General features: G+C 48.1%; 4 protein-coding genes across 4 annotated transcripts; all 4 read right to left on the bottom strand.

The window, feature by feature from the left end:
- Nucleotides 1–220: 220 nt before the first annotated feature.
- Nucleotides 221–2,867, bottom strand: LOC137904273 (3-keto-steroid reductase/17-beta-hydroxysteroid dehydrogenase 7-like). Its single transcript, XM_068748434.1, has 8 exons — nt 2,733–2,867; nt 2,005–2,208; nt 1,727–1,934; nt 1,377–1,571; nt 1,101–1,205; nt 930–986; nt 719–817; nt 221–606 (listed from the first exon to the last, which is right to left on the bottom strand). Exons 1-8 carry the CDS (start codon nt 2,765–2,767, stop codon nt 502–504), a joined length of 1,008 nt encoding a protein of 335 aa, XP_068604535.1. The 5' UTR covers nt 2,768–2,867; the 3' UTR covers nt 221–501.
- A 716-nt stretch (nt 2,868–3,583) lies between these two features.
- LOC137904292 (discoidin domain-containing receptor 2-like) lies at nt 3,584–9,418 on the bottom strand. The gene is made up of 16 exons (XM_068748453.1): nt 9,346–9,418; nt 8,254–8,356; nt 7,919–8,156; nt 7,664–7,811; nt 7,474–7,576; nt 7,206–7,389; nt 6,884–7,124; nt 6,732–6,797; nt 6,279–6,415; nt 5,755–5,965; nt 5,452–5,684; nt 5,196–5,323; nt 4,876–5,091; nt 4,550–4,778; nt 3,825–3,974; nt 3,584–3,718 (listed from the first exon to the last, which is right to left on the bottom strand). The coding sequence occupies exons 1-16, from the start codon at nt 9,416–9,418 to the stop codon at nt 3,584–3,586; spliced, it is 2,595 nt and encodes an 864-aa protein (XP_068604554.1).
- A 2,726-nt stretch (nt 9,419–12,144) lies between these two features.
- On the bottom strand, nt 12,145–17,201 carry LOC137904894 (carboxyl-terminal PDZ ligand of neuronal nitric oxide synthase protein-like). Its single transcript, XM_068749110.1, has 10 exons — nt 17,097–17,201; nt 16,863–16,934; nt 15,102–15,191; nt 14,958–15,016; nt 14,774–14,882; nt 13,629–13,758; nt 13,378–13,505; nt 13,137–13,301; nt 12,735–12,903; nt 12,145–12,653 (listed from the first exon to the last, which is right to left on the bottom strand). Exons 1-10 carry the CDS (start codon nt 17,199–17,201, stop codon nt 12,145–12,147), a joined length of 1,536 nt encoding a protein of 511 aa, XP_068605211.1.
- Nucleotides 17,202–22,205: 5,004 nt separating this feature from the next.
- On the bottom strand, nt 22,206–23,561 carry rgs5b (regulator of G protein signaling 5b). The gene is made up of 5 exons (XM_068748578.1): nt 23,508–23,561; nt 23,295–23,384; nt 23,143–23,204; nt 22,896–23,059; nt 22,206–22,811 (listed from the first exon to the last, which is right to left on the bottom strand). The coding sequence occupies exons 1-5, from the start codon at nt 23,549–23,551 to the stop codon at nt 22,635–22,637; spliced, it is 537 nt and encodes a 178-aa protein (XP_068604679.1). The 5' UTR covers nt 23,552–23,561; the 3' UTR covers nt 22,206–22,634.
- Between the last annotated feature and the right edge of the window lie 883 nt (nt 23,562–24,444).

The raw sequence follows: 24,444 nt of genomic DNA, 5'->3' as shown, positions 1-24,444 counted from the left end.
CTTCTCTTCCGGTGCGAGCACCATCCGGGACATCGCGCCCGCGCGCAGCGATCTGAGCGCGCGCGGCGGCGGCGGCCGGGATGTTTTTGTGTTTTTGCTTTGAAGTCGTCTTCGAAAAATGAGTTGTTCGACAACAAAAACACGCATTTTACACGCACGAATTGTCCGCTGTGTTGATTTATTGAAAGCATAAAATAAAAGAATACGTTATTTTGTCCCACGTTAACTTTTATTGACATAAATTTGTAATAAAGCCTTCACATTAATGGGTGATGCGTTCAGGGGCTTCCTAATGCGCTGTAACTTGAGCCATCTATTTCACGGCACAGATTGAAACACAGGCCACGCCTAAAGGTCCAGAGATTTGACTGTAATGGTTTCTGAAATGGCTCAGTGAACTTTAGAATTACTCTCCCCACTGTAAAAAATAAATCAATCGCAGATTATACATGATTTAATTTCCAGGAGCAAACGAAAGTCTCCCGGTCATCGTCAAGGCGACTACCTTGCAAGCTTTTTTTCCTCGCTCAGTTGTCGTCCGACGACTCTTTCGAGTTCCAGAAGTTTTGAATAGAGCTCGTCTGACGTTTCGTCATCGATGTCCATCTGGAAAAAAAGAACAGAAATGTAAAAAAATCAAAGTGAATCACCGAGCCCAGTCGCTCCGCGCTTCGGTTAAACACACGCGCAGTGGAAGCGATGGTTTCTGCTTCCTCACCTGCCGAGGCTGAGTGTAGTTTGTCCCAAATCCTGATGTTAAACTGTGATACTTTGCTCTGGGATCCAGAGACTCTGGATTCTGAAGAAACAACCAGTGCTGTAAAAAAACAAAAAACAAAAAACAAAGCCGGGCTTCTGGTTAATTATTCGCAGCAGAAATTCGAATCCTTTCAGTATTTTTATGGGGATGACATCAGAAGGGTTAATACCAGCGCCTCCGCTCCGTTGTACGGGGTCAGCGTGAACGTGTTGGTGAAGAATCTAATCTGTTCGAGCACCCCCCCCAAAAAAAACATGTCACAGGAACAGATGGTTCATTTTGCAACCTCAACCGAGTTTAACAGAGACGAGATCGCTAGAGAAAAATAATCACGGCCCACCAGCCACATGAAGGGCAGGATGAGAGTCCAGAAAAAGGAGGGGAGGATTCCGTAGGTCAGATCGGTCATGACCAGCCCCGGACATATTACAGAGGAGAACAGCCCCTGTTAAAAAAAAGAAGACAAAAGAGAATCTGATTTCACAGAGATGTGGATAAAGAATTACATGTCACCTTAAAAACAAAAGCCTGGGAGGCCATTCTTTTTCGCTCCTGTGGGCGAACATGCTGTCGCTCCGGTCTCAGAAGGTGCCGGACGATTGTGAAAGGGACAAACCTGACTGTTCTTGTGTCGGTTCAGTGCCAGGCTGAGCGCGTCCGATGCGTACTTGGAAGAGCTGTAGGGCTCCGACCCATTTCTGTGCTGCACGTCCTGCAGGCTGAAGGCGGAGCGGCGGGCGTTACCCGAGGACGTCCACACCACCCTGGATGCGTGGCCCGCCTGACAGAGCAGAGGCTCCAGCTCCCTGATCTGCCACACAGAGACGGACATCAGGTCCACAGGAATATCACGTAACGATGAAGATGGGGATGATGTGCAAGATCAAGGAGGAGAAACTGACACAGTTTATGTCAAATAAAGGTCACGGTTTAGGTTTTGGATGTGTTTTGCAGCCTTTGGTGTACCAGGAGAAAATGACCGAAGAGGTTGGTAGCGAAAACCTCCTGGAGGCCGTCGGCGGTAACGAGGTCCTGTTGGGTTAAGAGACCGTCTGCCGTCGCAAACATCCGGGCGACATTCCTGGAGAACAGACCCTTGAACAAAGCTTTGGCGTCCAGGCGAGGGTTGGGCATGATTCCCGCGTTCAGATACAGAAAATGGATTCTGCTGTACCTGCGGAGAAAAGAACGAGCTGGAGGGCAAGTTTATCTCCCGGTATGCCTCTTCGCGGAGGCGTCGGTACCTGGCCTTGATCTCCTGAGCAGCTGCGAGCACCGACTGCACAGAGCCCACATCAAGGTGCAGCGAGTCCACCCGGGCGCCGGCGTGAGAGGCGAGGAGAGCGGAGCGGGCGGCCTCGGCCCGCCGCGCGTTCCTGCAGGCCAGACACAGCCGGAGCTGGGCGTCCTCCGTGAGCAGCCTCTCGCACAGGGCCAGGCCGATGCCGCTGCAGGGAGGGGGCGGAAGGATGGAAAAGCACGTAAAAAAACACGGAGATGCAAGGAGAAATAGCAAACGATAGGCTGATGTATCTGTAACGCACGTGGTTGATAGGATGCTGTCATTTGAAAAGCACCACAATTTGATAGAAATACCTGAGAACAGGTATATTTTGGAAAAAAAATATGCTAAACCAGCCCCGAGGCAGCAATTTAAATGCTAATTTTCATGTTAAAATGACTGGATTTATGACGGATGCTGCACAGTAGTGTGTTGAGATATGAATCTGTAATGAAATACTTTGTTGTTGTTGTTTTCGTGCCTAACAGTCATAATACTCTTATAAATACGTATTATTTGGCTCCTCACTACAGTAATCGACAAATACAGATTCAGGAATCAAAAACTTCACGAATTGAGTCAATAGCTTCAAATAGAGCACAAAAACTTCCTCCCAGTCTCATCAGATGACACTTCTTACACATTTAACGTGTTTATTTCTCATTAAAACGCAACATTTAACGGCCCTACCTGTTCGCGCCGGTTACTATGACAACTTTCTCCATGTTTAACCGGTTAACAGCGACTGTAGAGGAAAAACGGCACCGGGAAAAGTCTCAAACCAAAGTCAAATCCATTCGCAGCACAGGTTTCCGCCCATCTTCCGATCCCCGCGTGAAGACTTCCTGAGCCTATACGCACGAGCGTGGCGTGATTGGATGTCAGCAAACAGCTGGCCAATCAAATTTTAACTACGGAGAGCCAAGAGGACCAAAGAGGTGAAAGGTAAGAAAATACAGTAGTTTCCATGTCGTCTCCAATAACATCCTGTAAAAATGTTTCTAAGAGTGAATAGCCAACAAATAAAACATAAAAAAGTGTTTAATTTATTTATTCACAATGAAAATAATTTATTTAACCTAAAATTCTTCACACATTTTACTGATGTTGCTAGAATAAAAATATAATATTTCATGTATAAAATCTTCCTTGAGAAAAAAAAAAAACCTTTCCCAAGAGCGACCTGTTGAAGATAACAGCGCAGAAATTTATCCTGCAGTCTAAATCAACCTTTCTTTTCTTTATTTTAAACTAAAAAAAACCCCACCCTTCAACAAAAATGACCATAAATATTCATTTACAGCCTTTCATGATATCTTGCAGGATTACCATGGCATACTCTATAAATAGACACAGCATATGATATAAATAGACCTTAAATAGCCTACTAAGAGGTACAAATAAGTACAACTGCATGATATCAACAGTATGAAGCTCTGTGCAAATGTACACCTCCTCTTATATTAATATTTACAGAACCAACGTGAACAAACAAGAAAACATTTCATAGATTGTCCATGACTCAGAGTTAATTCCACCTGCTACGCCAGGCTCTCCGTCAGCTGAGTGTGTGTATCTTGGAAGCTTGGCCTCTGCTTGGCGTTCCTCCTCCAGCAGCTCAGCATGAGGTCGTTGTAGATTTTATCCGGACAACTGGGAGGCTTCGGCAGGTACACCTTGAAGCGCGGGACGAAATGCAGACGCGGAATTAACGGCGTCGGGCTGCAGGGATTTTATTTTGATTTAGAAACCGGACCACGATGCCGTGCGACGTGTGCTCACCTGCTTGCCCTGGTCCCTGAAGAACTCGCCTGTGTTTTCGATGACCTGCTCATCGGTGAGCTGGGAGTACGGCTGCTCCTTACAGAGAGTCAGAATCTCCCACAGAGTCACACCGAAGGCCCACACGTCGCTGGCCATGGTGAACTTCCCCTGGCACGACAGACAGCTTCGATTCACATTTAATCCAGCCTTGATTTCATGGTTGAATCGTTAGGATGCTTTATTTACTAGCATAGCTCGGGACGTTATGTTTATCTGTCTGTCTGGCTGTTGGCAACGTAACTCAAAAACTTACAGATGGATCTTGTTGAAACTTTCAGGAAATATAAAGAATGATACCAGGGTCATGTTACTAAACTTTGGTGATGGTCCAGAAGAGATCCTGGATTTTGGATCACTTTGAAATACTTATTAACATTGCAGTAAAATTTAGCTTCAAAATCTTTTCCTCAATATCTCGGTTGTTTATTTACCGGTTTTTTTGAAATTTGACACAGTCATGTAGGGTGGGGCGGGGCGCTATCTCACCACCGAGTTTCATCTAAACTAATAAAATAATTTAATATATATTCAGAATCCTCTGTATGAAATATCTCATGAAAAATAAGATCAACTATGACTTTCCTTTTATTTAACCTTCTAATTTATGGCCTCTGGATTCTGAGTCACCACCACGCTAAGAGCTTTGACCCGTCGTCCATCCTCCAGCTCGTCGCAGCACTCACCAAGAGGATGCTCTCCCAGGACATCCAGCGAATGGGCAGGACGGCCCGGCCCTGGATCCTGTAGTAGTCCCCTCTGTACAGGTTCCGACTCATGCCGAAGTCGGCAATCTTTATGGTGTAGTTCTTACCCACCAGGCAGTTGCGGGTTGCCAGATCCCGATGGACAAAGTTAAGAGAGGACAGGTACTTCATGCCAGATGCGATCTGCACAGCCATGCCAATTAGTTTCCTGCAACAACAGAGGGTAAGTAGAGGTTGTTCTATTAATCCACAGATGGATCTTTCATCCCACACAATGATTCAAATTCAAATCAACGTGAATCTACTGGATCAAGCTGCCCCCGTCTGTCCCCTCCCGTCCTGTCCTGTCCTCATCGGCCTCTTTTAGCCTCAGGCTGCAGAGGTACTGGTTCAGGTCGCCGTTTTCCATGTACTCTGTGATCATGCACAGAGGGTCCGTGTCCACGCACACCGCCAGCAGTCGGACGATGTTGGGGTCCCTCAGACGAGACATGATCTGGATTTCCTTCAGGAAGTCATTCCTGCACCGCGGCGGCAGGGGGGGGGGGGGGGGGGGGGCAAACGGCTCTGAGTTACTGCTCGATTACAGACCGATTGAACGACGATGATGCACCTTCGTACCTACCTGGCATTCTTGTTGGCATCCTCCCGCAGTGTCTTCACAGCGACCAGCAGCGGTGACTCCATGTTCCCCTCCGGAGCCAGATCCTCCTCCAAAAAGTCCTGCATGCCCTCCGCCTCACACAAGTGCACCTGTCGGGAAGCAGACGGCTTCCCGTTCAGCCCGTCATCCTCCCGGCACGGCTCGACGCGAGCATCTCTCTATTCATTAAAATGCCAAATCGATACCGATAAGGAGCAGAGCCACAAAATGAATTTACTTCTCCAAACTGGCCCTCTCCCAGCTTCTCCTTGAAGGTGAGCTTTTGTCTGGGGAATTCTCTCGTGGAGGAGTCGGCGCCAGAGAACGCATTCACGGCGGCAGCGGCGATGGAGCAGGTGCTGCTGACGGAAGACGCCTGGAGGCTGACGATGTCTGCTTCTGCGTAGTGGGGGGCACCGTCCGCACCCCCACCGCCGCCGGTTGGAAGGGCTCGACAGGAGGCGCTCCTTCCTGATGCGGAAGCGCAAATGTCAGCATCACAGGATGCAGCGAATCGTCAACAGCCACGCTCGCCTCTTACTGAGGGGTTCGGAGGACTGAGCAAACTCGGGCAGCTTTCGGATCAGGCGGGACGGCTCCTGGTAGTCGGCGCACAGCGGGAAGATTCTCTCATAGGTGGAGTTGGAGGTGGAGCCGTCCTCGCTGGACAGAGAGGAGTGGCGGGAGAAGAAGGCTTGCGTCTGCGCGGCGAGGCGGGCGGTGAGTTCGTCGTCCAAAACGCGGCGGGACGCCTGAGAAAGCAACGGATTAGCTCTGTTTGTTGTAAGATGTGACTGTTGGTTGAACAACACACACACACACACACACACACACACACCTACACACACACATATGATGTAAAACAATACAGATGATTCCCAAATAAGTCACATTAAAACACACACACAGGGTGTCATGTCTCCTTTAAATCGTCTGATGCGTTTCCAGGTAACTGCAGCTGATGACATCATAATCAATAACTTCTTATCTATAAGAAGAACCAAAGAATAGTTTCAAACTCGTCGTCGTCACGCTCAAACCGAAGGAAAAGGCTCTACCTCTCACCTTTTCAAGCATCTTTTGCCAGACCTGCCTCCACAGGATGATGACTATGACAGCCAATAGGATGGCGATGACAGCCACCAGGCAGCCAATCAGGATCCTGGTATTGCTGTCATCCACTTTGTGAGTCGGGTCATCCCCTGAACAACCAGACGAGAATTAATTTCATTCTGATTTCATTCTGAGCCAATGAAGAGTCATTCCCGATGCTGTCAACGGGGGGCGCTATGCAACCAGAAATACCTGCTAAAGACGGCATCAGTAATAAAGCGACACTGAGTCAAGCTTAATAAATTAAAGCGATAGATAAATAACCTTCATATCTGATTAATTATTTGTCTTTATATTTTGCTGACACGCCACCCTCCGGCTGTCTTAAATCAAGCCAACCTGCTCCGCCCCCTCCTGCCGACACTTTTCTAAAGAAGCCATGACTAAAGAAATAAAACCGCTGACCTGGCAGTGTGTTTGTGGGGGGTCCGTGTTTGCGAGGGGTCAGAGATCGGTTGTATACGGCTGAGCCTGGGAGGGGAAGACAAGGAAACGCACAGCTGAAGGATGCGCTGTGGTTTCAATGAGGCAATGGCGGCGAGCCCCCCCCATCGTACCCGACTGGAACGCCACCTCACTGAACAGCATCCAAACGTCGCTGAAGTGGAAACGACATTTGACGGTGCTGGCCGTTCGGTCCCTGAGGGGCACGGTGACGAAGCGGGCGCTTTGGCTCAGGCGGTCCACAGCAGGCCTGAAGGTCACGGGGTCATCTTCCCAGTCCGATCCCGAGCGGAAGAAGCAGCTGGCCTGCCTGAACATCCTCACCCCTCTGCTGAACATGTTGTTGCAGTGAACCTGTGGAGACGGAGGCGGGATGGGCCTTAAAAGTCTTTGTCTTCCTTTGAGTCAAAGCTCAGCGACGTTTCCTCCCCATACCTTCATGGAAGTGAAGTTACGGACGTGGTCGAAATCAAAGATCGTCTCCACGTAACCTCTGGGGAAGGTCGCGTTGCTCCAGCCCACGTAGTCGTACCCCGGCCGCGCGCCGTACACGTGGCTGTGGAGGAAGTCGTCCAGGCCCCAGGTGCCGTCCGTCAGCTGGCCGAGGCCCCTCGCCCGTCTGGCGGAGTCAGGAGACACGAGGAGACTTTGAACCTTCATCCTTTTGTGGAACGACAACGACAAGCGGCGGTGAAATCCAGACCTGTCAGCCGGGGCTCCATCGTAAACGGAGTCATTGAAGTAGACGTCCAGGCCCCTGTAGATCATTTGGTGCCCGTCTGGAACGCTGTAGGACATCAGGCCGTCTGTAGAGGGCGAAGCTATCAAAGATCCGCGCTGGCTTTTACTCGCTGAATTGTTCTGTCTCCGCGCCACGGAATAAAATAACCAACCCAGCCATTCGCAGCCGTAGAGCTCCACCCTCATGCACACGATCATGGAGTGATCCGTCACGGGCATGAAGCGGACGAAGCGCGCCACGACGGGCGGCTCCAGGTCCTTCAGCACCACGTCATACGCGTTCCTGTTCCCCTCAATGACCTGGCAAAGTGACACAAATGAGACCTGAAGCGCGGCTACAAGACGCTCCACCCCGGGGGGGGTCGTCACGGCGACCACGAGGGAGGAATCCCCACACACAAGCTCACCTGCGTCCCCTTCCTGTCGTCCCAGCCCACCCAGTTGCTGCCGTCGCGGCTGTACTCGATCCGGTACCGCTGGGCGAACTCGTTGCCCATCCCGTCGGCATGGCGACCCTGGGTGCCCACCAGCGTGATGAAGTGCAGCGAGCGCAGGTCCACCTGGAGGTACTCTTTAACGCCGTCCGGCTCTGACATGATGTCAGGACACCAGGCGCCGTCGCCGTCGCCGTCGTCCAGGTCCAGTCTGAAGAGGAGGGGGGGTGGGGGTGGGGGAGAGAATGGATCCACGCATGACCCGGAAGGTCGCTGACCACAATGACAAAAGCAGTTATCCGACTCGCCTTCCGAATCTGGCGGCGGTCGACTCGGACCACTGGCTGGAGGCGGAGATGTCCTCGTCCTGGATCTGCCCTCCGGTCATCCCGAGAGGATACCGGCACATTTCTGCAAACACACACGTTATGTTTTGATGCATTTGCACATGCAATCATGAGGCTTTCACATGCCATAGGAATTTTAAACTTTTTTTTTTTTTCGGGCACATTTGCAGGATGTGAGGAATGGAGTGTAAAGCGGTTAATTCTCACTCCTCCCACACCCCCCCCCCCCCACCCCCACCCCACCCAAAACCCCTTCCTGCAGCCCTGCTAGGCCTCTGAATCCTAACAGAGGCATCTCTATGTAGCTGCCAGTCTAAACAGAATGAAAAGGGAGTGGCCTCGGAGGCGGTTGTTCATTATTTCTACACGTGACGGACGTTCCTGAGTTTTGAAGCATCTGTTTGGCCTCTCCTGTTAACGGCGGTAGAAATAAAGGTGGCAGCAAACACGGCTTTATTCCAGCGTTAAAATAATTCACGACTCAACTGCTGTTTATTCTCGCCTTCGCTACCTGCTGGTTAAATCACGTCTGTGTTCACCTTCCCACACTGACCCCGCCTGACAGGGACTCTGAGAGAGCAGCAGAACAAATAAGCCTTTTACTGTGGAAATATCCTGAGTGGGAAAGTCAAATGAGTGTGTGTGTGTGTGTGTGTGTGTGTGTGTGTGCGTATGTGTTTAGGTGTGTAAAGGTGTGTGTGTCAACGACGACGCCTGCAAATCTTCTAATTTTTTTTTCCTTGAATGCCCCCCTTGCTTGTCAAAAGTCTGCCTGTTCTAAGGATATTTGCTGTCTGGCCATGAGGTGAACCGCACACACACACACACACACACACAGACACACACACACACACACTGAGCCCACCCACCGTACATTGCATTCCTTCTCCGTCTTGTCTGTCCCTCCGGAATATGAAGATATTTTAAGCTTTTGTGTGACTCATGCTTTGTTAATTAAAAACCGAACCTGTAATTAAACTCAACCAATCTTCGACATGCTTGACCAAAATGCCATCTGAGAAGACATTTAAGGACGTGGATGTTACAACGGACCTGGGTTGACTTGGGAATCCGCGCCGGTGGCCATCAGGATGAAGAAGACAAGGGTTGAGATCATCTTCTTCATCTCCAACAGAGCTCTGCATGAGATGAGAAAAAGCATAAATTTGAGCACTTATATAAAACAATCATGTTTTGGTTTTTTTATTTGACAAATTTGTCAGAAGGTTCCATTAAGACGTTATTTTCCAAATATTACAGTGTTCTGACGATTACTTCAATGATGTGGGCTTTAAGGGGTTAAGGAAAATGCAGTCGTGTGTATGTAGTTGTGTATTTAATGTTCAAGCATGGCAGCCTCATACACAACGTCAGAAACAAACAGAATCTCAAAGAAAAAAGAAAAAGAAAATTATTGAGGTTGTTTTTTTGGGCCTCGTCCGACCTCTTCCAAGAAAACTAACTCAAAATCCACCCTATGTAATCCTGACGGTGCCTCCTCGGCGGAGGTGAGCCCGTGTGTGCTGCCGTTCAAGCTCTGCTAAAAAAAAGGGTGAAGTGAGAATATTGTGTTAAATAGAAAAAGTGGGGAAAATCTTGGGACAAATATTTCAGAACATGTGCAGTAAAAGTTGTCATTTTCTCCTCTGCAGTTCCCTTTGAAAAGCTTGTGACTCACGGTCTGGAACCAGAGAACCAGTGTGCATGTGGAAGAAAATGCAGTGTATAATAGCATGTATTTAATGCACGTAGCTCCGCTTTGAATAACCTCCTCCTGCATGGTTACGGACTAAAATAGAGCAAATGAGGCTCAAATGTCACACCCGTCTGCTCTTTGGTTCATTTCTTGCCTTTAAGCTTATTTTGAACCTGTATTATGTTTATTTTCTCCATAGAGAACTGAGCACGACACAGAAGTTCAGATTGAACACCCGGGTTTACAGTCACAAAGGAGATCAATATGGATTTTGACTTACTTTCGCCAGTTCCGGCTATTTTGAAACTCTCTGTTTCAGTGAATATTCCACATCTGAAGTCGCTGACCTCTTCGTCTTCCTCGCACAGGACTTTCTGGGGAATGGAAAAGAGAGGGAGAGAGAAGGAGCAAGGGAAAGAGGGAGGGCTGAAGAGGAAACGGAGGCTGATGTAAAAGCCTGACTGACTGGAGCGAAGAAACAGAAAATATAATATATGGTTTTGGGATTTTTCTGAGGGAAAGCCAGAATCTCAGAATTCCACCTGATCCACAAATGGTTTCAATTACGGCCCACAGAGGCAGCTGAGCGCGGCGGGATCTGGCAGCTTCCTCCGAGAACCTCCGACAAAGACCGGAGAAGAGAACCTGCTAATTATTGAAGACCAAAAAAAAAAAAAAAAAACACTTTCTGGATGAGTCACCACTGGGTTGAAACATGGACACAGCAGCAAAAAAAGAGGGAGAATATTGTTATATTTACAGATAAATAAATACATGATACAAAACATGTTTATATTGATAATCATAAAACACATACTGTATATGAACCATGCATTAATTAGAATTTTCTAGAAATATAAAATATGTTTTTTGACTAATAGCGATGAGCCAATCCAAATAAAAATATTCAAAATTATTCAACCTGGAGAATTTTCTCTTAAGTGTTGAATTAAATAGAAATCATACAGACTGGGTGTGTTTTGTTTTCAGATGCTCATCTGAATGTTAGCTTAGATGCTAACATGTTATATATATATAAATTTTTCATGCGTCTGAGCAAACACACAAACTCCCTGAGCAGTCCCTCGGACAACTTTTAGCAACATCATAATAATACATTTTATTTTAAAACGCACTTTACATTTGAAAGCAAATCTCAAAGTACACAATAAAAATAAATAACATTAAAAACAAGCGATAAAAATCAACAAATAAAACAGATAAAATCAACAAGCAAAGGATGTGTGTACTGTGGTCCCGCGAGAGTCCTGGAACTCCGATTACAATGGCGTCTATTAGCTGCGTAAAACATGTGAATCCCATCATTAGCTGGAGCAGCCGGTCACCGGTCAATGAGTCAGCACAAACGCTCTTAAAAAGCATGAGGCGTTTGGGAAAGGGCGCGTGGAGGTTCAGGGTTCTCTGAATGAAGTCCAGAATTTTTAGACGTCATCGTCACATGACTCATCAGGACGAGGAGCGAAGCAGAAGGGATGAAATTATGTTCAAAAATAAAAGCTGATTGATGCCATGCTATTTATAGGTCACATGTTTTTAAGTCCGTTTGCAATCACAGATCAAACATCGCAACGAGTCATTATTGATCGCACTCCAACATTTGTGAGCCCAGACAGACATTACCAATTAAAAAATAAAAGCAGTCCGTTCCCGTAAAGGACGTCGTGAGTCCACAGACCGAGTGTAAAGAGGATCCTGGTTTTTATTAGCCGCCTGAGTCACAGAAATAACAATAAATCATATATGTACTGTGGAAATAAAGAGTATTTCAAAAATATATATGTTTGATCCTCTGCTTCGTGTTCAACTGCCTTTAGTTGGTAAACATTAGCATGCAGTTAAGTCATCAGGGGTGAGATTTATTTTTAGAGGTATCATGTTGGAGCTTCCTCCTGCTGGTTATGTTGACCAAACTCATTCCAACTAGTATTTTATACTTCTAAAGGCTATTGAATATATTTATAACTATTATTCGATCATATTTGTTGGTATTCTGTCATTTTTATTTTTATTTTGTTTCATTATTTCAAACTTTTATTTTGTTGACAGGAAATCAAAGTTAAAGTGATGAGTTGTCCTCTCTGCGATGAGCTCCCTCAGATTCTCATAAAAGTGCGACGCTGCCCTTTAATGCGGCGCTACACCGCCGTCTCATCCCCCAGGCTGTCCGGCAGACTCTCTGCATTCAGTACGTTTAAGAGACGGGCGGCGCCATCAGCCCCCGCCGCCTCCCCCTGCTCCCAGCTGTCCCGGTCTTCGCTCTCATCCGTGTTCGATTCGTACTCCGAGCCGATTCCCGACTCCCTAAACCTCAGCAGCTCCAGTGCTCCCAGAACCTGTTCCCCCAGCAGCGAGCTGTCGTCGCTGGGTGTCTCCCCCGTGCCCTGCTCCTGGCTGTCCGCTCCCCTGGAGGGGAAGCGGAAGCACTCGAGGCGAAGTCCACGGCCGTTGGGGCCCTGGGGGCCAGCGTCGGCGCCGATGGCGCCCGGAGAAAAGAGCCCGGGGAGGGCGGAGACCCAGGCGCCATCACCGATCTGGAGCTGAGCTGCCAAAGCGCCTGCGGATGAGGAGGAGGGGAGGCGTTCGTGGGACGCGCTGGGGGGCTTGGCACGGAACGTGATCTCGAGAAGACTGTCCTGAGATCCCACTGAGGACAGAGAGAATGTTTGTGACGGTGTTCAACATGAAACAGATGTGGTCTTAGAGGGGGGGGGCAGGATGAACTCACTGCATGTCAACCGGCCGGCGGCTTTGAGCTCCAGCTCCTGGATTTGTTTGACCAACAAGGAAATGTGCTGCAGCAGGTCCGTGTTCTGCTGCAGGAGTCTCTGGACCCTGGCCTGGGCATCGGTCCTGGCACTCACCTCCACCGACAGCTGCTCCTGGAGAACGCGGACCTGAGCAGACGAGCGCGGCGTTGAAAGAACGCACACCGCAAAACACGAAAGCGGTGCGTGCAAATCGCAGCATTTTATTCATCCCGTCAGAAACCTGCTCGTAAACGCAGAGTTAAAAAAAACAAGACAAAACAAGAGGTTCAGGGACAGGGAAAGAAAGAAAACCAAGTGACACAAGAAAAAGGGGATCACAAGGAAAAGGAAAGGACAAGAGAAGAAGAAGCGGATGGTACCTGCGCCGAAGCCGCCTGCGCCTCCTGCTCCTGCTGCTGAAGCTGCTTCCTGAGGAGCCGGACCTGGTGCTCCTCGGAGCAGGGAGGTTCTGCTCCGGGCGGGTCTGACACGGCGGCCCCGAGGACGACCGATGAGCCCAGCAGGAGGGACGGGCCATCGGACGGCTGAAGAGAGAGATGATGGAAGAGAACAAAATGAAGTCGGAGCAGAGCGTTGAAAGGGACGACGTCCACACTTTACCTCGCCATCGTCGCCGAAGGCGTCTTCCTTTCCGGCGTTGTCCAGGTCTGATGAAGAAACACACTCAACGCTCTCCTCTGTCGTGGCTTCGAGGTCGGTCGCCGCCGACAACGCAAACCTCTTCCTGGCTGTGGAGAGGCCAGGAAATTATCAGGTGATGGATCGTTCAGAAATAAAGGCAGAAGACAGCAGCCGTCTCCAAGGAGACGGAGTCGGGGACTCGGTTGTTTTTTTTTTTACTACGACGTCACCTGGTGCTGCTTCCTCTGCCTCCCCCTCCTCATCCTCATCCTCGGGGTCACCGCCCTTCTGCTGCAGGGTCAGCTGGTGACACACATCGAACGCCTGGCCGACCGTCCGGACGATCCTCATGGCCTGGGACTGCAGGGGAGGAGCGAAGGAAGTGGCGATTTAAAGAACAAACAAAAACCCCTCGTATGATTAGTGTTCAGCTTCACTCAGTCACTGTCCCGTATCCATGGTGAAGGGACTGGAGTCGGCCACGCCGACGCGTCCTCTTCATCACCGAGGAAACGTCCTCTGTTCCTGAGATGCAGAAATGTGGACCTGAGAGGAAGGTTTCCAACGTAAACCCGGAGATGGTCTGCGGCAGCAAAACCGACAATGTGCTATCATTGGGTCACTTCCCTTTCTGAAGTCGTGGATTTAGAGCAACAGGAGAACATCGACACCGAGTTTCACCAGCGAAACCTGCAAACGGTTGGAAACCAAGCGAAGCAGATGCAAAACGCCGCCTCCGATAAGTCTGTCCAAAGTGAGTAATGTCTCATCAGCGCCTCACGCAGCCCAAACACAAACTGAAATGACGCGACGAGGGAATTTAGGACGATGACTCAGGAGCCTGATCTCCACTTGAAAGAGCCTCTTTTGGACTCACTGGAACCGGCTTCATGTCCTTCTAAAGCTAAGCTAATTAGCTCCAAACATAAAGCATGCTTAGAGTATGTATGTACTTCCTTTTAATATAAGGCTATATATTTTTTTCCCCCCTAAGGTAATGCTGTTTAGCTAAGCCTTCAGTGGGAACTATTTTTAGCTGCGGATGTGGACAGTCAATGAGTGCAATAATGCTGCCTTAAAGTGCTCTGGGAAAGATGAACCTTACCACTTGCTAATTGGTAATTACGAGTGTGTCCTGTTAATGTGCTTTTGTACTTTTGTACGCTTTCCGCCATTTTGAAAGGTCAAAGGTTATCTCATCTCGGAAACTCAGGCATCAAAATGAATTCCCAGTTCTCCGGTAGAAAATACGACTTTAGGGGGCGTTCAGGTGCAATTTTCAGCAACACATTGTTGATAGTGTGTCGCTACATGTAAGAAATATACACACATATACACACATATATATTTATATATCATAAAAAGATCAACCTACTTTCCTCTTTGACTTGAAAACATTGCAGCGGAAGACGTTTGTCTCTCCGTCTCTCGCGATGTAGCTGAAGATCTTCAAGTCTTGGGCGTCGTGCGAGACGTAGAAGATCCTGTTCAAAGGAAGACAAAGACTTTTGACGTCGCCGAGTCCACGATACCGAAGCCGTCCAGAGGGGCCTGCCTACCTGAAGATGGGGTCCTGCGTCACCAAGATGGCGTTCTCGTCCCACGACCAACCTTTTCTCTGTAGCAACACAAAAAAAAAACAAAGTGACGAAGGCGTTTTTAGAAAGAACGTCTCAACGGGCGGCACGTTTTAGACGACCGACCTTCTTTTTGCGCAGAATCACTTTGATGGCATCTGTGGACACGACGATGTTGACCTTCTTCTTCTTTATGTTCTTCAGCTTGAATTCATACTGCGAAGAAAAATGCTGATTTAAAATGAAGAAGAGCGAGCAGACGTGACAGAAACGTGAAAATGGCCGGGAGACATGGGACAAATAAGATATTGGGGAGAGAGGGAGTGGGATGTGAGCTCTTCCTGAGACATTTCTCTTCTTCGGTGGGAAATGGAAGTTTGAGTAAGGACCCGCCAGTCTCTGTGGCCGCGAGCTGTTTGGGCTTTCAAAGGCAGATTTCCCAGAGAGAGAGAGAGACAGGACGCTTTCATCTCTGCCCGTGATTAATGCCGGAGCCTGTAGCGCCGGCTTCCACCGGCAGCTCCGAAAAAACGAGGCGCCGGAGATCTAAGAAGGAAGCGAATCGATGTGAAATAGCCTCGCTGGATCCGAGAACACGCGGCCCAACATCGGATGACTAAACTGATCCCGTGGAATTGCTTCTCTTTTGGCTAAACCACCTGTCAATTCAGTTTTCCAGATCAGACATTTGTAGGTAAATAAATTCCAACATGAACTGGGAATCGGGGGGCGTGGTGGTGTAGTGGTTAGCGCGGTCGCCTGACAGCAAGAAGTTACCGGGTTTGAATACTGTCTGTACGGAGATTGTATGTTCTCTCCGGTTTCCGCCCGCCCCCAAAAACATGAAATTTAGGTCAATTGATTACTACAAATTGTCTTTTTTTTCCTGCCATTTTTTATTTCGCTAATACTAATTATTTTTGTCGAACTGGTTCCTTTTGCTATTTGAGCAGCTTTTGTACGTTTCCATGGCTACAAATTGAATTCCGTTTCATTCTAGGGAGTTGGATTTGCTCATTGGTCCAAGGTAAGTGGACAGGTGCGCCATAAAAATGTGGAAATGTGCAGCATTTTGTCCGATATTCATTTTTCTCTCTCAGATATTCAAGAATTGCAATTAACAGAGACGAGTTCTTCGTTCCATACGAACAACTCTTAATTTATTCTGAGTATTGTGGCGTTTTAAGCCTCACGGAGAAGCATTTTGAGGACTGTGCTCTCGGAAACAACCGATAAGAAAGACGCCGTTTCTTACATCCACTGCTGCTGTGGGCCTTTTTTCATTCCCTCAAACCTGCAGGCAAACACTTTCATAATGTAACACAGGAAATAAAGCCGAAGCCCAGTAGGGAAAGGCAATCTGTTAGATTCCTGCAAGATATATCATGAAAATCAAACAGCACTGAAGCGTATGAAGTGGCCGCCAGGCTGCAGAGTGCAGGCGGGGGCCGGGATTAAGTCCTCTCTGCGGGTTTAGACGACCCCAGAGTGACACAATATCTTGGCTGTCAGATTAGATCTAACAGCTGACAAACAGATAAATCCCCTCCACCCCGTGCCCCTCTGTAAAACTGCCTTGACGGGGCGGGACGGGGGTCTTAGTGTTTCTCGTGGGGCCAAATCTGGTCTAAAGGGATTTTGTCATATCACATATAAACCTGCGCATCTCTCAGCTGGAAAATCTGCACTCTGAATCCGCCGTGACTCAAACGGTCCGGGCGAATCCGCCTGGCTGTGCCGTTTAAAGTGGACGAGCGATGCCGGATGTCGAAGGGACGATCCTGCACAACGTAGGAGCCACAAATCAGAGGAGAGGGACGAGAGGTTATTCATCAAGGTGTCGTCTCATGGGGTCAAAGTTCAACGGTCGGGAGTCAGGAATCTTACTCTGATCCGCCTCATCGCGGCCACGATCTCCATCCGGCTGGCGGGGCGGCCCACCTCCATGCTGCCGATGTACTGCAACGAGAGACGCTGGTTAGAGCTGCAGGGAGTGAATCCAATCGATTGATCGGTGGGGATTCGTTTCCTCTATGAGGGAATCCATACACTCTGAAACTCAAACGACGGGTGGATTTATCAATCAGATCCAGCTCTGTACAGCAGCGCATCATCCCTTACCTTTGCCTGGAAGCACACCCCATGCTGGAACACCTCGTCGTTGTGCATGGGGATCCTCAAGTCGTGCGCGTCATCCACTAGATTGTACTTGGTTACCCCTGGCATCGCATTAGCGGTCTCTGACGCGCTGGTATTTTAGTGAGGCGCCTGCAGATCTGCGCGTCTCCGCCGCTCCCTGCATCCGCCGCGCTCTCGCCGGAGAGGCGCGTTACGCATGCGCGTTTCGGCGCTCCGGTCGGTTCGTTTGGTCGGTTGAGTCAACGCGGTCGTCTCGCGCACTTACCGACCTCGTTTGCTCCCGGCTGAGGCGCACGACGGATGGGCGGCCGCCGCCGCCGCCCGCCCGCCGCGGGGTTCCCGGTGACGCACGAGCCTAAACGTTTCTCCCCTCAAGCACTCGGCATCAATCCGCGCGTAAATGGAGCAGAGCGAGCCGGTAATATTCGGTAGCAGCGGGTGTCCATTAGGAGATTATGATAAAATGAAGGTGGGACTCTGCTTGGACAGAACGCCAGCGGGATACCGGGCGTTACCGTTCTACGCCCTCTAGTGGCCTCACGGGGAAACGGAACATTTTCTCTCGAGATAAAAGATGCGAAAACAACCAGGAGGTGATTTAAAGAAACAGAAAAGGGAGGCGCGGTAACTTAGCTGCTTTTAATCTGACCAACGGTCCCCCTTCACCACCACCTTCATGCGTCATTTAAATAAAAAACTATGTGCTTGGACAGTATTTTACTGTAAAGCACCGCCTTGCACCTGTTTTCACCTGTCAGTTGTGCCAGCCCTCCAGCAGGGGGCACTAGAGCACCTTGCATATATAGTTTCTGTGTAAAGAAGGGCCAGACGCTTTCTCCTCCTCCTCTACGTCCATCTTTATCTCATTATTTTTTGTGCATCTTCTGTCTCGCCTTTGAGAGGAGACTCCGAATGAACCGAATCCCGCAGTCACTTCAGAAAACAACCCCCCCCCCCCCACACACACACACACACTTTTCTTTGTGGAATTCAAGGGTCTAAATAATTATTCTTGGGAACATGATGTACCCAGAGATGGCCTTGGAAATGGGGCCGAAACGCTGCCTCGAGTGCTCGGAGCGCTGTCTGTCTCCGGGCAGCCTGTTCCGGCTGCCATCTTGTTTGTGATGCTGCGCCTCCTCACAGAAGAGTAAAAGCGTCTGTCTCTGTGTCACGTTTTTGTCCAGGATGAGTCATTCAGAATCCGCATCCATACCAAGATCGACCTACAAATGCAACTTTCTCTTCTGTCACTGCCCCCCCCCCCCCCCCCCCCCCAAAAAAAATGGCAGCTCAATTTTAAGATGTTGTGGCTTAAAAACTCCAACAACCGGGTCTTCTGATGTTTTCACACTCAGACTGACCCGAGATCTGCTCCTAGGCATTCATTGCTCCTCATGAGACAATGAACCCACATCCTGCAGCGCTGTCGGAGCGGCCCATGAAGCCCGACCTTCCCTCAAACCTAATTACCTTCTGCCTGGAAGCCACACGGCCATCGCCACACACACACACACACACACTCTCCCCATTATTTTTCATTTAGTCATGTGGCCGCTGCAGCTCTACGTCAGACCGTTTCCTGTGTCTTAACCGTGTTTCACATAAGAAACAGACTTGAAGGAAGTTTTAATGTGCATCACTCGACCTCATCACAGCCGTGACAGTGTGATGTTGGAATAAACGCTTTACCGGACGAGCCAAGAAAAAGAGTGACTCATCGCTGCTCATCTCCTCATCCTTAAACTTTGATCCAGGGATGGCGAGAAAGCCTGCAGGCAAGATCTGGAAGTTAACCCTGGCCTGCACACATGACGGGCCTCGTTCCATTCAGCGGAACTTTTCATGGATGCATAAATTAATGATTGTTGGGTGAAAATAAATCAGAATCTCGTGACTCCGCCCAGTCTGCTCGGAGTACGTTAAGGGAAGTGTTCAGAGACGTTAATCTGAATGGATGACACACGAGGAGTCACCGGGAGGCAGGCGGTACATCCAGTACTTGTGGTTTTGGTTATGTTTATGCTTTTGAAACGCAGACACAACAATTATTTGTGGTTTAATGTTTCTGAGAACAAATGGAATCCCTTCTGGGATAATATTTTACCAACATGCGCATGTAGTTTGCAACATTTCTTTATAATGATAACACAGACTGTAGTTCAACATGACATTCCCCATGTACAAATGTTTTTGTTCATAGTAGAGCGTGTGGGAGTGGATGGGTGGAGATATTTACCTGCCAGACACTGAATTGGGAAGTTAGCATTGACGTTACACTTTAAGGTACAAGACTGTGTTGCATAAACAGTTTGATCTGTTTAATCCACATTATTGGGACGAAATGACACCAGATCGACCACGGCAAATCCGATCGGGATCCAAGCAAGGTGATCAGAATGTCTAAAGTTCTAAGGCTAATGTAGAAAACAGTGAGAAAACAAATGAACATGCTAGGACGGCTGAAACCGTGCTAATTCAGCTAGCCAGTTTCAGCGTCTGACAGGTTTAATCAGGAGAAGGAGTTTATATGCAATAGCAGCCTTTTGAAATGTCAAAACACTGGAGTTATAAATGAGAGTGAAATCAAAAATGAGACCACACCATTGTGAAGGGTAACCATGGCAACCATGACTTAGCAGGGCTAATTATATTTTTTTACAATGTGTGTGTTGACTCACTTTTCCACTTAAGAGGCTGCAGAGATGAGCCAGATCCACCTTTTTACGCAGAACCCGGCCTCTAAAGGTTCCTCCTCGCTAACATTTAAAACGGGCCACTTCAAACGATCCCTGATTGAGACACACTCGCGAAACGGAGGCCGCTCCCACGCCGACTCATCAAGGTGTGGGCAACGCATGTTTACTAAACTTTTATGATCCTGAACACCAAGAAGTTGAGTCTGCAGGAATAGAACTCAATCATTGTGTTTTTCTCCTTTGTGCAAACACATTACGCTTTTTTAAAAAAAAATCTCCATCCAGCCAGCGTAGAAGAGCTGCTATAAACCTGAAAATGGAGATGATATCTCTGCCTTCAAACAAATAAAAAAGACATTAAAGTCTGTCACAGCGTCTCGTTTTGTTCGGCGAGAGCAACAATACAGCCGTTGTCACTGTTTTCACAAGGAGAGATTGGAAAGAGTCAATGAAAGTAACTCACTGGGGTTGATTCAGGGGATGGAGAGAATTAGATTTATTATTTTTGCAGCCGTAATGCAACAGGATGGGAGTTATAGGAGCATTTATATGCGTCTGGAACATCTGCATGATTCGTTTTTCCGCTTTAGAGTCTTTCCATAATGAAGATTCAGATTTGTTTTTTATTGTCTCTGAGGGTTGCTGACGTCTTCGCTGCCGTTGGTTCGGGGTCGCTCTGCCTGTTTGAAATGAAGCTTGCAGGGCTCCGAGAGTAACGAGGAAGAAACCGTGAGAAACGTGGAATTCAGGAGTTCACGGCAAGACGGGGCTTTTTCAGTATTTGTATCACTTGATGTAATTTTGTACAACAAGAGTCGGGCACGTGAGATACGAACAGGGATGACGGTTAATTTGGATTAAGGTTTTAGTGAATTAGTGGGCGGCAGCCAGCAGGTAAGAACAGACAAAACACCAACCGTTGCCAAAATGAGTTTTTGTTCTTCCCACTGAGGACAGAATCAGACACGTTTAGATTGAGAACAGTGTTATTATTATTTTTTGTGACTCCGAACTTCCACTCAGTTAAACTGATTTATTTCATTCCCGTCAGGCAGCAGATTCCCGTTGTTTCCCCGCTGCAGTCTGAGAAAAACAAAAAATGTTGAGACACGAAATTAGTTCAAAACTCTTTTATTGTGTGACTCAGATATTAAAACTACTAGAACTCCACAATAAAAGCATCTAATTACTGCAGCTATTTAACAAGAGGCCGTCGAGTTTGCCAAATTATCTGAAATAAAAAGAAAACGGTCACAACACCTCCTCGACATCACAATACCGTGAGAGCTATTTCTCTCCGCCCGCGCGCTGCCACACCTTTTCAGGTCTCTGCCTGCTTCTTATTCTCAGAGAATATTTTAACCCTCGAATCAGACGTGAGAAGGAAACAAAAACAACATCTGGGATGGTGTGTTTTCAGCGCTCAGAAGGGCCAAATGATGGTGCTGATGACTCCGACCTGGCCTTTTTAGAGGCCTCGTGTTTGAACAGGAGTCGGCCGTTACCGTAGGAGGGAGTAGAGGGGTGGGGTGGGGGGGTGAGAGGGAGGCGGCTGTCTGATCAATGGCCAGGAGGAGTGACTCAGTTTGGGAGCGACGGCGTACAATAGTAAACAAAGCTGTCTGCGGAGGTGCTCGGTAGGTGGCTGCTGTCTCCATGGCAACCTTCCATCATATTCATATGATTCCAGACAAAAATCACACACACGCACACACGGTTCAACACTTCTGGCGCTTTTGTGGATGCAAGGATGAATGTTTTTGACTCCTGGAGACGTGCTAACGGTTTCGGTCACTTTTGGACAGACAACATGAAAAATCACCAGAGCGGGAGTCACCAGCACGCCGCCATCGAGTCAGCGGCGACAGGAAGTGCTGCGTGAAGCTCGCAGCAGGCCCGGTTCAGGAACCCGGAGCCTAAAGAAATGAATGCGGCCAGTCTTTTTTTTGCTATGCTAAGCTAACAGATGTAGCTTAACGTATTTGTATTTAGCTATAAACACTTAAATTTACTACGTGGTAATTTTAAACTTTTATTTCATGTATAGACTATAGTAAATGTCATTTATTTTTTGACATGTTTGGTGACTGCGTGAGGGGGGGGGGGGGGGGGGGGACATGGAGAAAACCCCCCCACAAAGAGAGGGTCTCTGGAAGGGATTCAAACCCACAACGCTCTTCCTGTGTGGCTCACGTCGTATTTTCCATTACCAGTAACACCAGTCGGCATCCTGTGAAGAGGAACCGCTGATGTCACAGTTTAGTTAGCGCCTAAGGATAGCGACGTGAGCCAGACTTTTAGTCTCCACAGAAGAAAACTGGAACTCTTTAACTCTCGAGAACTTTAATTCAGCGCACTATTTATTTTATTTTATTTGTACACATAATGCCTCAGATAAAATCCCAACATCTTAAAAATACCAAACAGGGTCACCATCCAGTTGCAAAGTACACGCTCACATAATACAAATCCACATTAAATAACATTAAATAACTTTAAATAAATAAATAGTTGTGCCACAGAGCATTTCTGAGTGGTTGTGTGAAATCGACTCGTTTATATCTCTGTTAATTCTTCGTTTGCCGCCCGTGCAGCCTTCTACGTGCAGTGCAGATGCGTCCGACGTCACCTGCAGCTCAGCCAGCATCCGTCTCTCCCTGCAGCTTCATGCTCTCTTGCTTCCTGATCAAATCCTCGAAATGAACTCCATCGCCCTGCAAGTGTCTCGGACTGAGGTATATGTTCTGTGCAAAAGCTCCCAGGCCCCGCCGTGCGTCAGTAAGCGTGCGCCCCTTTGGAGGACGGTCTTTAAAGACGTCTTTTAGCCTGTCTTGGCTTGCCTGCTGACCTCGAGGTACGTGGGCGACTTGAGGAAGCGAGGATAGCAGTCTTTCTCCATCAAGGTGTAGATTTTGGCTTGGGCCAGCTCAAAACTGGAGTCTTTTGGATTCTCCATGTTCTCCCTTGTGATGGCTTTGGTCGCATGGTCCAGATTTACCTGCATGAGGAAGGAGATAGTTTAGAGAAACCAGACGAGCGACAGAGGATCCGCTCTCGCCTGTGGTGGCTGCTGAGTATTCACCTCACGTGGCGCATCGGCGCCGATGAACTTGTCGTATATCTTCTTTGCTTTGGCGGCCAGTTTGGAAGGCTTGGTTGCCTTGTAGTCCTCGCAAGCCAAGTAGAAGGCGATGTTCTCCTCGCTGAACTCGGAGACCAGGAAGGCTCTGAACAGGCACAGCCCATCTGGAATAAAGGAAGGGAGTTAGCATCTGGAAAAGCGTGAGACGATTGGAATACTCGGCGGACTCGAAGGCAGGAGGACTCACTTTGACTCGTCAGCAGCTGGTCAAACGACTCCTTCCACTTTATAGGCTCGTCCACGTTCAACCTGCATCAGACAGCACCAGGAAGAGTTAGAAAAATCACACCCGAATGTGAACCGATGTGCTTGAAGAGAGAATTTGAACGCAGGCCTTACTTCCGTTGGTCGTTTTTCTTGGACTGGCCGGTCATGCTCTGGTCGGACTTTTGCAACAAGCTCCCAAACAGCGCTTTTAACTCCTTCGCCCTGAGGAGGAAAGCAAAGAAAGGAACGTTGAAAGCAGGAAATTCAGATCAGCCCCCATATTCTAAATGTAGAAGGAGACTTATGGCGTCTCAGGGAGATAATAAGAAGACGAGCAGGCCTCACCTCTCCAGGCAGGTGGCGGGCAGCGAGTCCAGTCCTCTGCACATGATGAGGTTCTCGTGGTATTTCCAAAGAATCAGACCGGTGCTTGTTTTCTTGCGGGAGACGGAGAGCTGTCTGGCTCGCGAGCGAGGGAGTCTCAGCTGGTCTGCTGTCTGAGCTGGAGAATGACCTTTTATAGGACAGCCCACTCGTGACATCACGCCTCTCAGCCAATGAAAACAGACAGTGGCAGAGGACGAGACTCTTCGACTGTGGTAACATGTATGCTGTTTTAGAGTGATAGCAGGAGTGTGTGTGTGTGTGTGTGTGTGTGTGTGTGTGCGTGATACATTTCAGTGCTTGTTAGGAAAAGCCTTAGAAGTAGGAACGTCGACAATCCTGTCCTTCAAGAGAAGACACGTTTAGTCGCAGAACTTGGGAAAGTGTTGAGGGGGGGATTCCTGTTGCTGCCAGTTTTCTGATGATCCATTATTCAGATAATCCAAAATTCAGATGATTAATACACTTAAACCAACGTTCCCTAAACAGCTAATTTTACATGGTTTTCATTGGACGACAATGTTAAGATGATTAAAAGTACTAAAAGATTATCAACTAAATTCAAAGTGCAAACAAATAGAATGTATTATTTATATTAATGGACAACAGAAAAGGACATTTATTATATATTCTATATATTAATAATGTACCTGCTTAAGAAAGCGCTCTATCTACTGCCAAGGGGGTGTTATAACTCATCATAGATTAACTGAATATCACCTCTTTGGGCTTAAAGTCACATTTTCTTTCTTCCTTTTGATTTATTATCTTCCATATTGTCCTGGAGTTTTTAGAAATCTTTCGAGATCCGTCTTCACTGGAACGGTCGTTTACTTCCTGTATGTGTCATCAGGAGTTTGCATCATCCCTGTCTGGATCATTATTGTCCCCAGGCTCA

Source organism: Brachionichthys hirsutus, chromosome 15 (assembly GCF_040956055.1).
Source record: "Brachionichthys hirsutus isolate HB-005 chromosome 15, CSIRO-AGI_Bhir_v1, whole genome shotgun sequence".
NCBI lineage: Eukaryota > Metazoa > Chordata > Actinopteri > Lophiiformes > Brachionichthyidae > Brachionichthys > Brachionichthys hirsutus.
Note: the sequence above shows the minus strand (reverse complement) of the source record. Positions and strands in the feature narration are given on the sequence as shown.

Coding starts and splice junctions, on each gene's coding strand:
- LOC137904273 (XM_068748434.1), bottom strand. CDS start 2,767: ATGGAGAAAGTTGTCATAGTAACCGGCGCGAACAG. Junction 1,206..1,376: donor ACCGACACAAGAACAGTCAG/GTTTGTCCCTTT, acceptor TTTTTTTAACAG/GGGCTGTTCTCCTCTGTAAT. Junction 987..1,100: donor TCCTGCCCTTCATGTGGCTG/GTGGGCCGTGAT, acceptor GTGCTCGAACAG/ATTAGATTCTTCACCAACAC.
- LOC137904292 (XM_068748453.1), bottom strand. CDS start 9,418: ATGAAGAAGATGATCTCAACCCTTGTCTTCTTCATCCTGATGGCCACC. Junction 8,357..9,345: donor GGATTCCCAAGTCAACCCAG/GTCCGTTGTAAC, acceptor GTGTGTTTGCAG/AAATGTGCCGGTATCCTCTC. Junction 5,324..5,451: donor GAGAGGGCCAGTTTGGAGAA/GTAAATTCATTT, acceptor GCTTCCCGACAG/GTGCACTTGTGTGAGGCGGA.
- LOC137904894 (XM_068749110.1), bottom strand. CDS start 17,201: ATGCCAGGGGTAACCAAGTACAATCTAGTGGATGACGCGCACGACTTG. Junction 16,935..17,096: donor GGGTGTGCTTCCAGGCAAAG/GTAAGGGATGAT, acceptor CTCTCGTTGCAG/TACATCGGCAGCATGGAGGT. Junction 12,654..12,734: donor CGCCGGCCGGTTGACATGCA/GTGAGTTCATCC, acceptor CTCTGTCCTCAG/TGGGATCTCAGGACAGTCTT.
- rgs5b (XM_068748578.1), bottom strand. CDS start 23,551: ATGTGCAGAGGACTGGACTCGCTGCCCGCCACCTGCCTGGAGAG. Junction 23,205..23,294: donor AAGAAAAACGACCAACGGAA/GTAAGGCCTGCG, acceptor TGTCTGATGCAG/GTTGAACGTGGACGAGCCTA. Junction 22,812..22,895: donor GCGCCGATGCGCCACGTGAG/GTGAATACTCAG, acceptor TTCCTCATGCAG/GTAAATCTGGACCATGCGAC.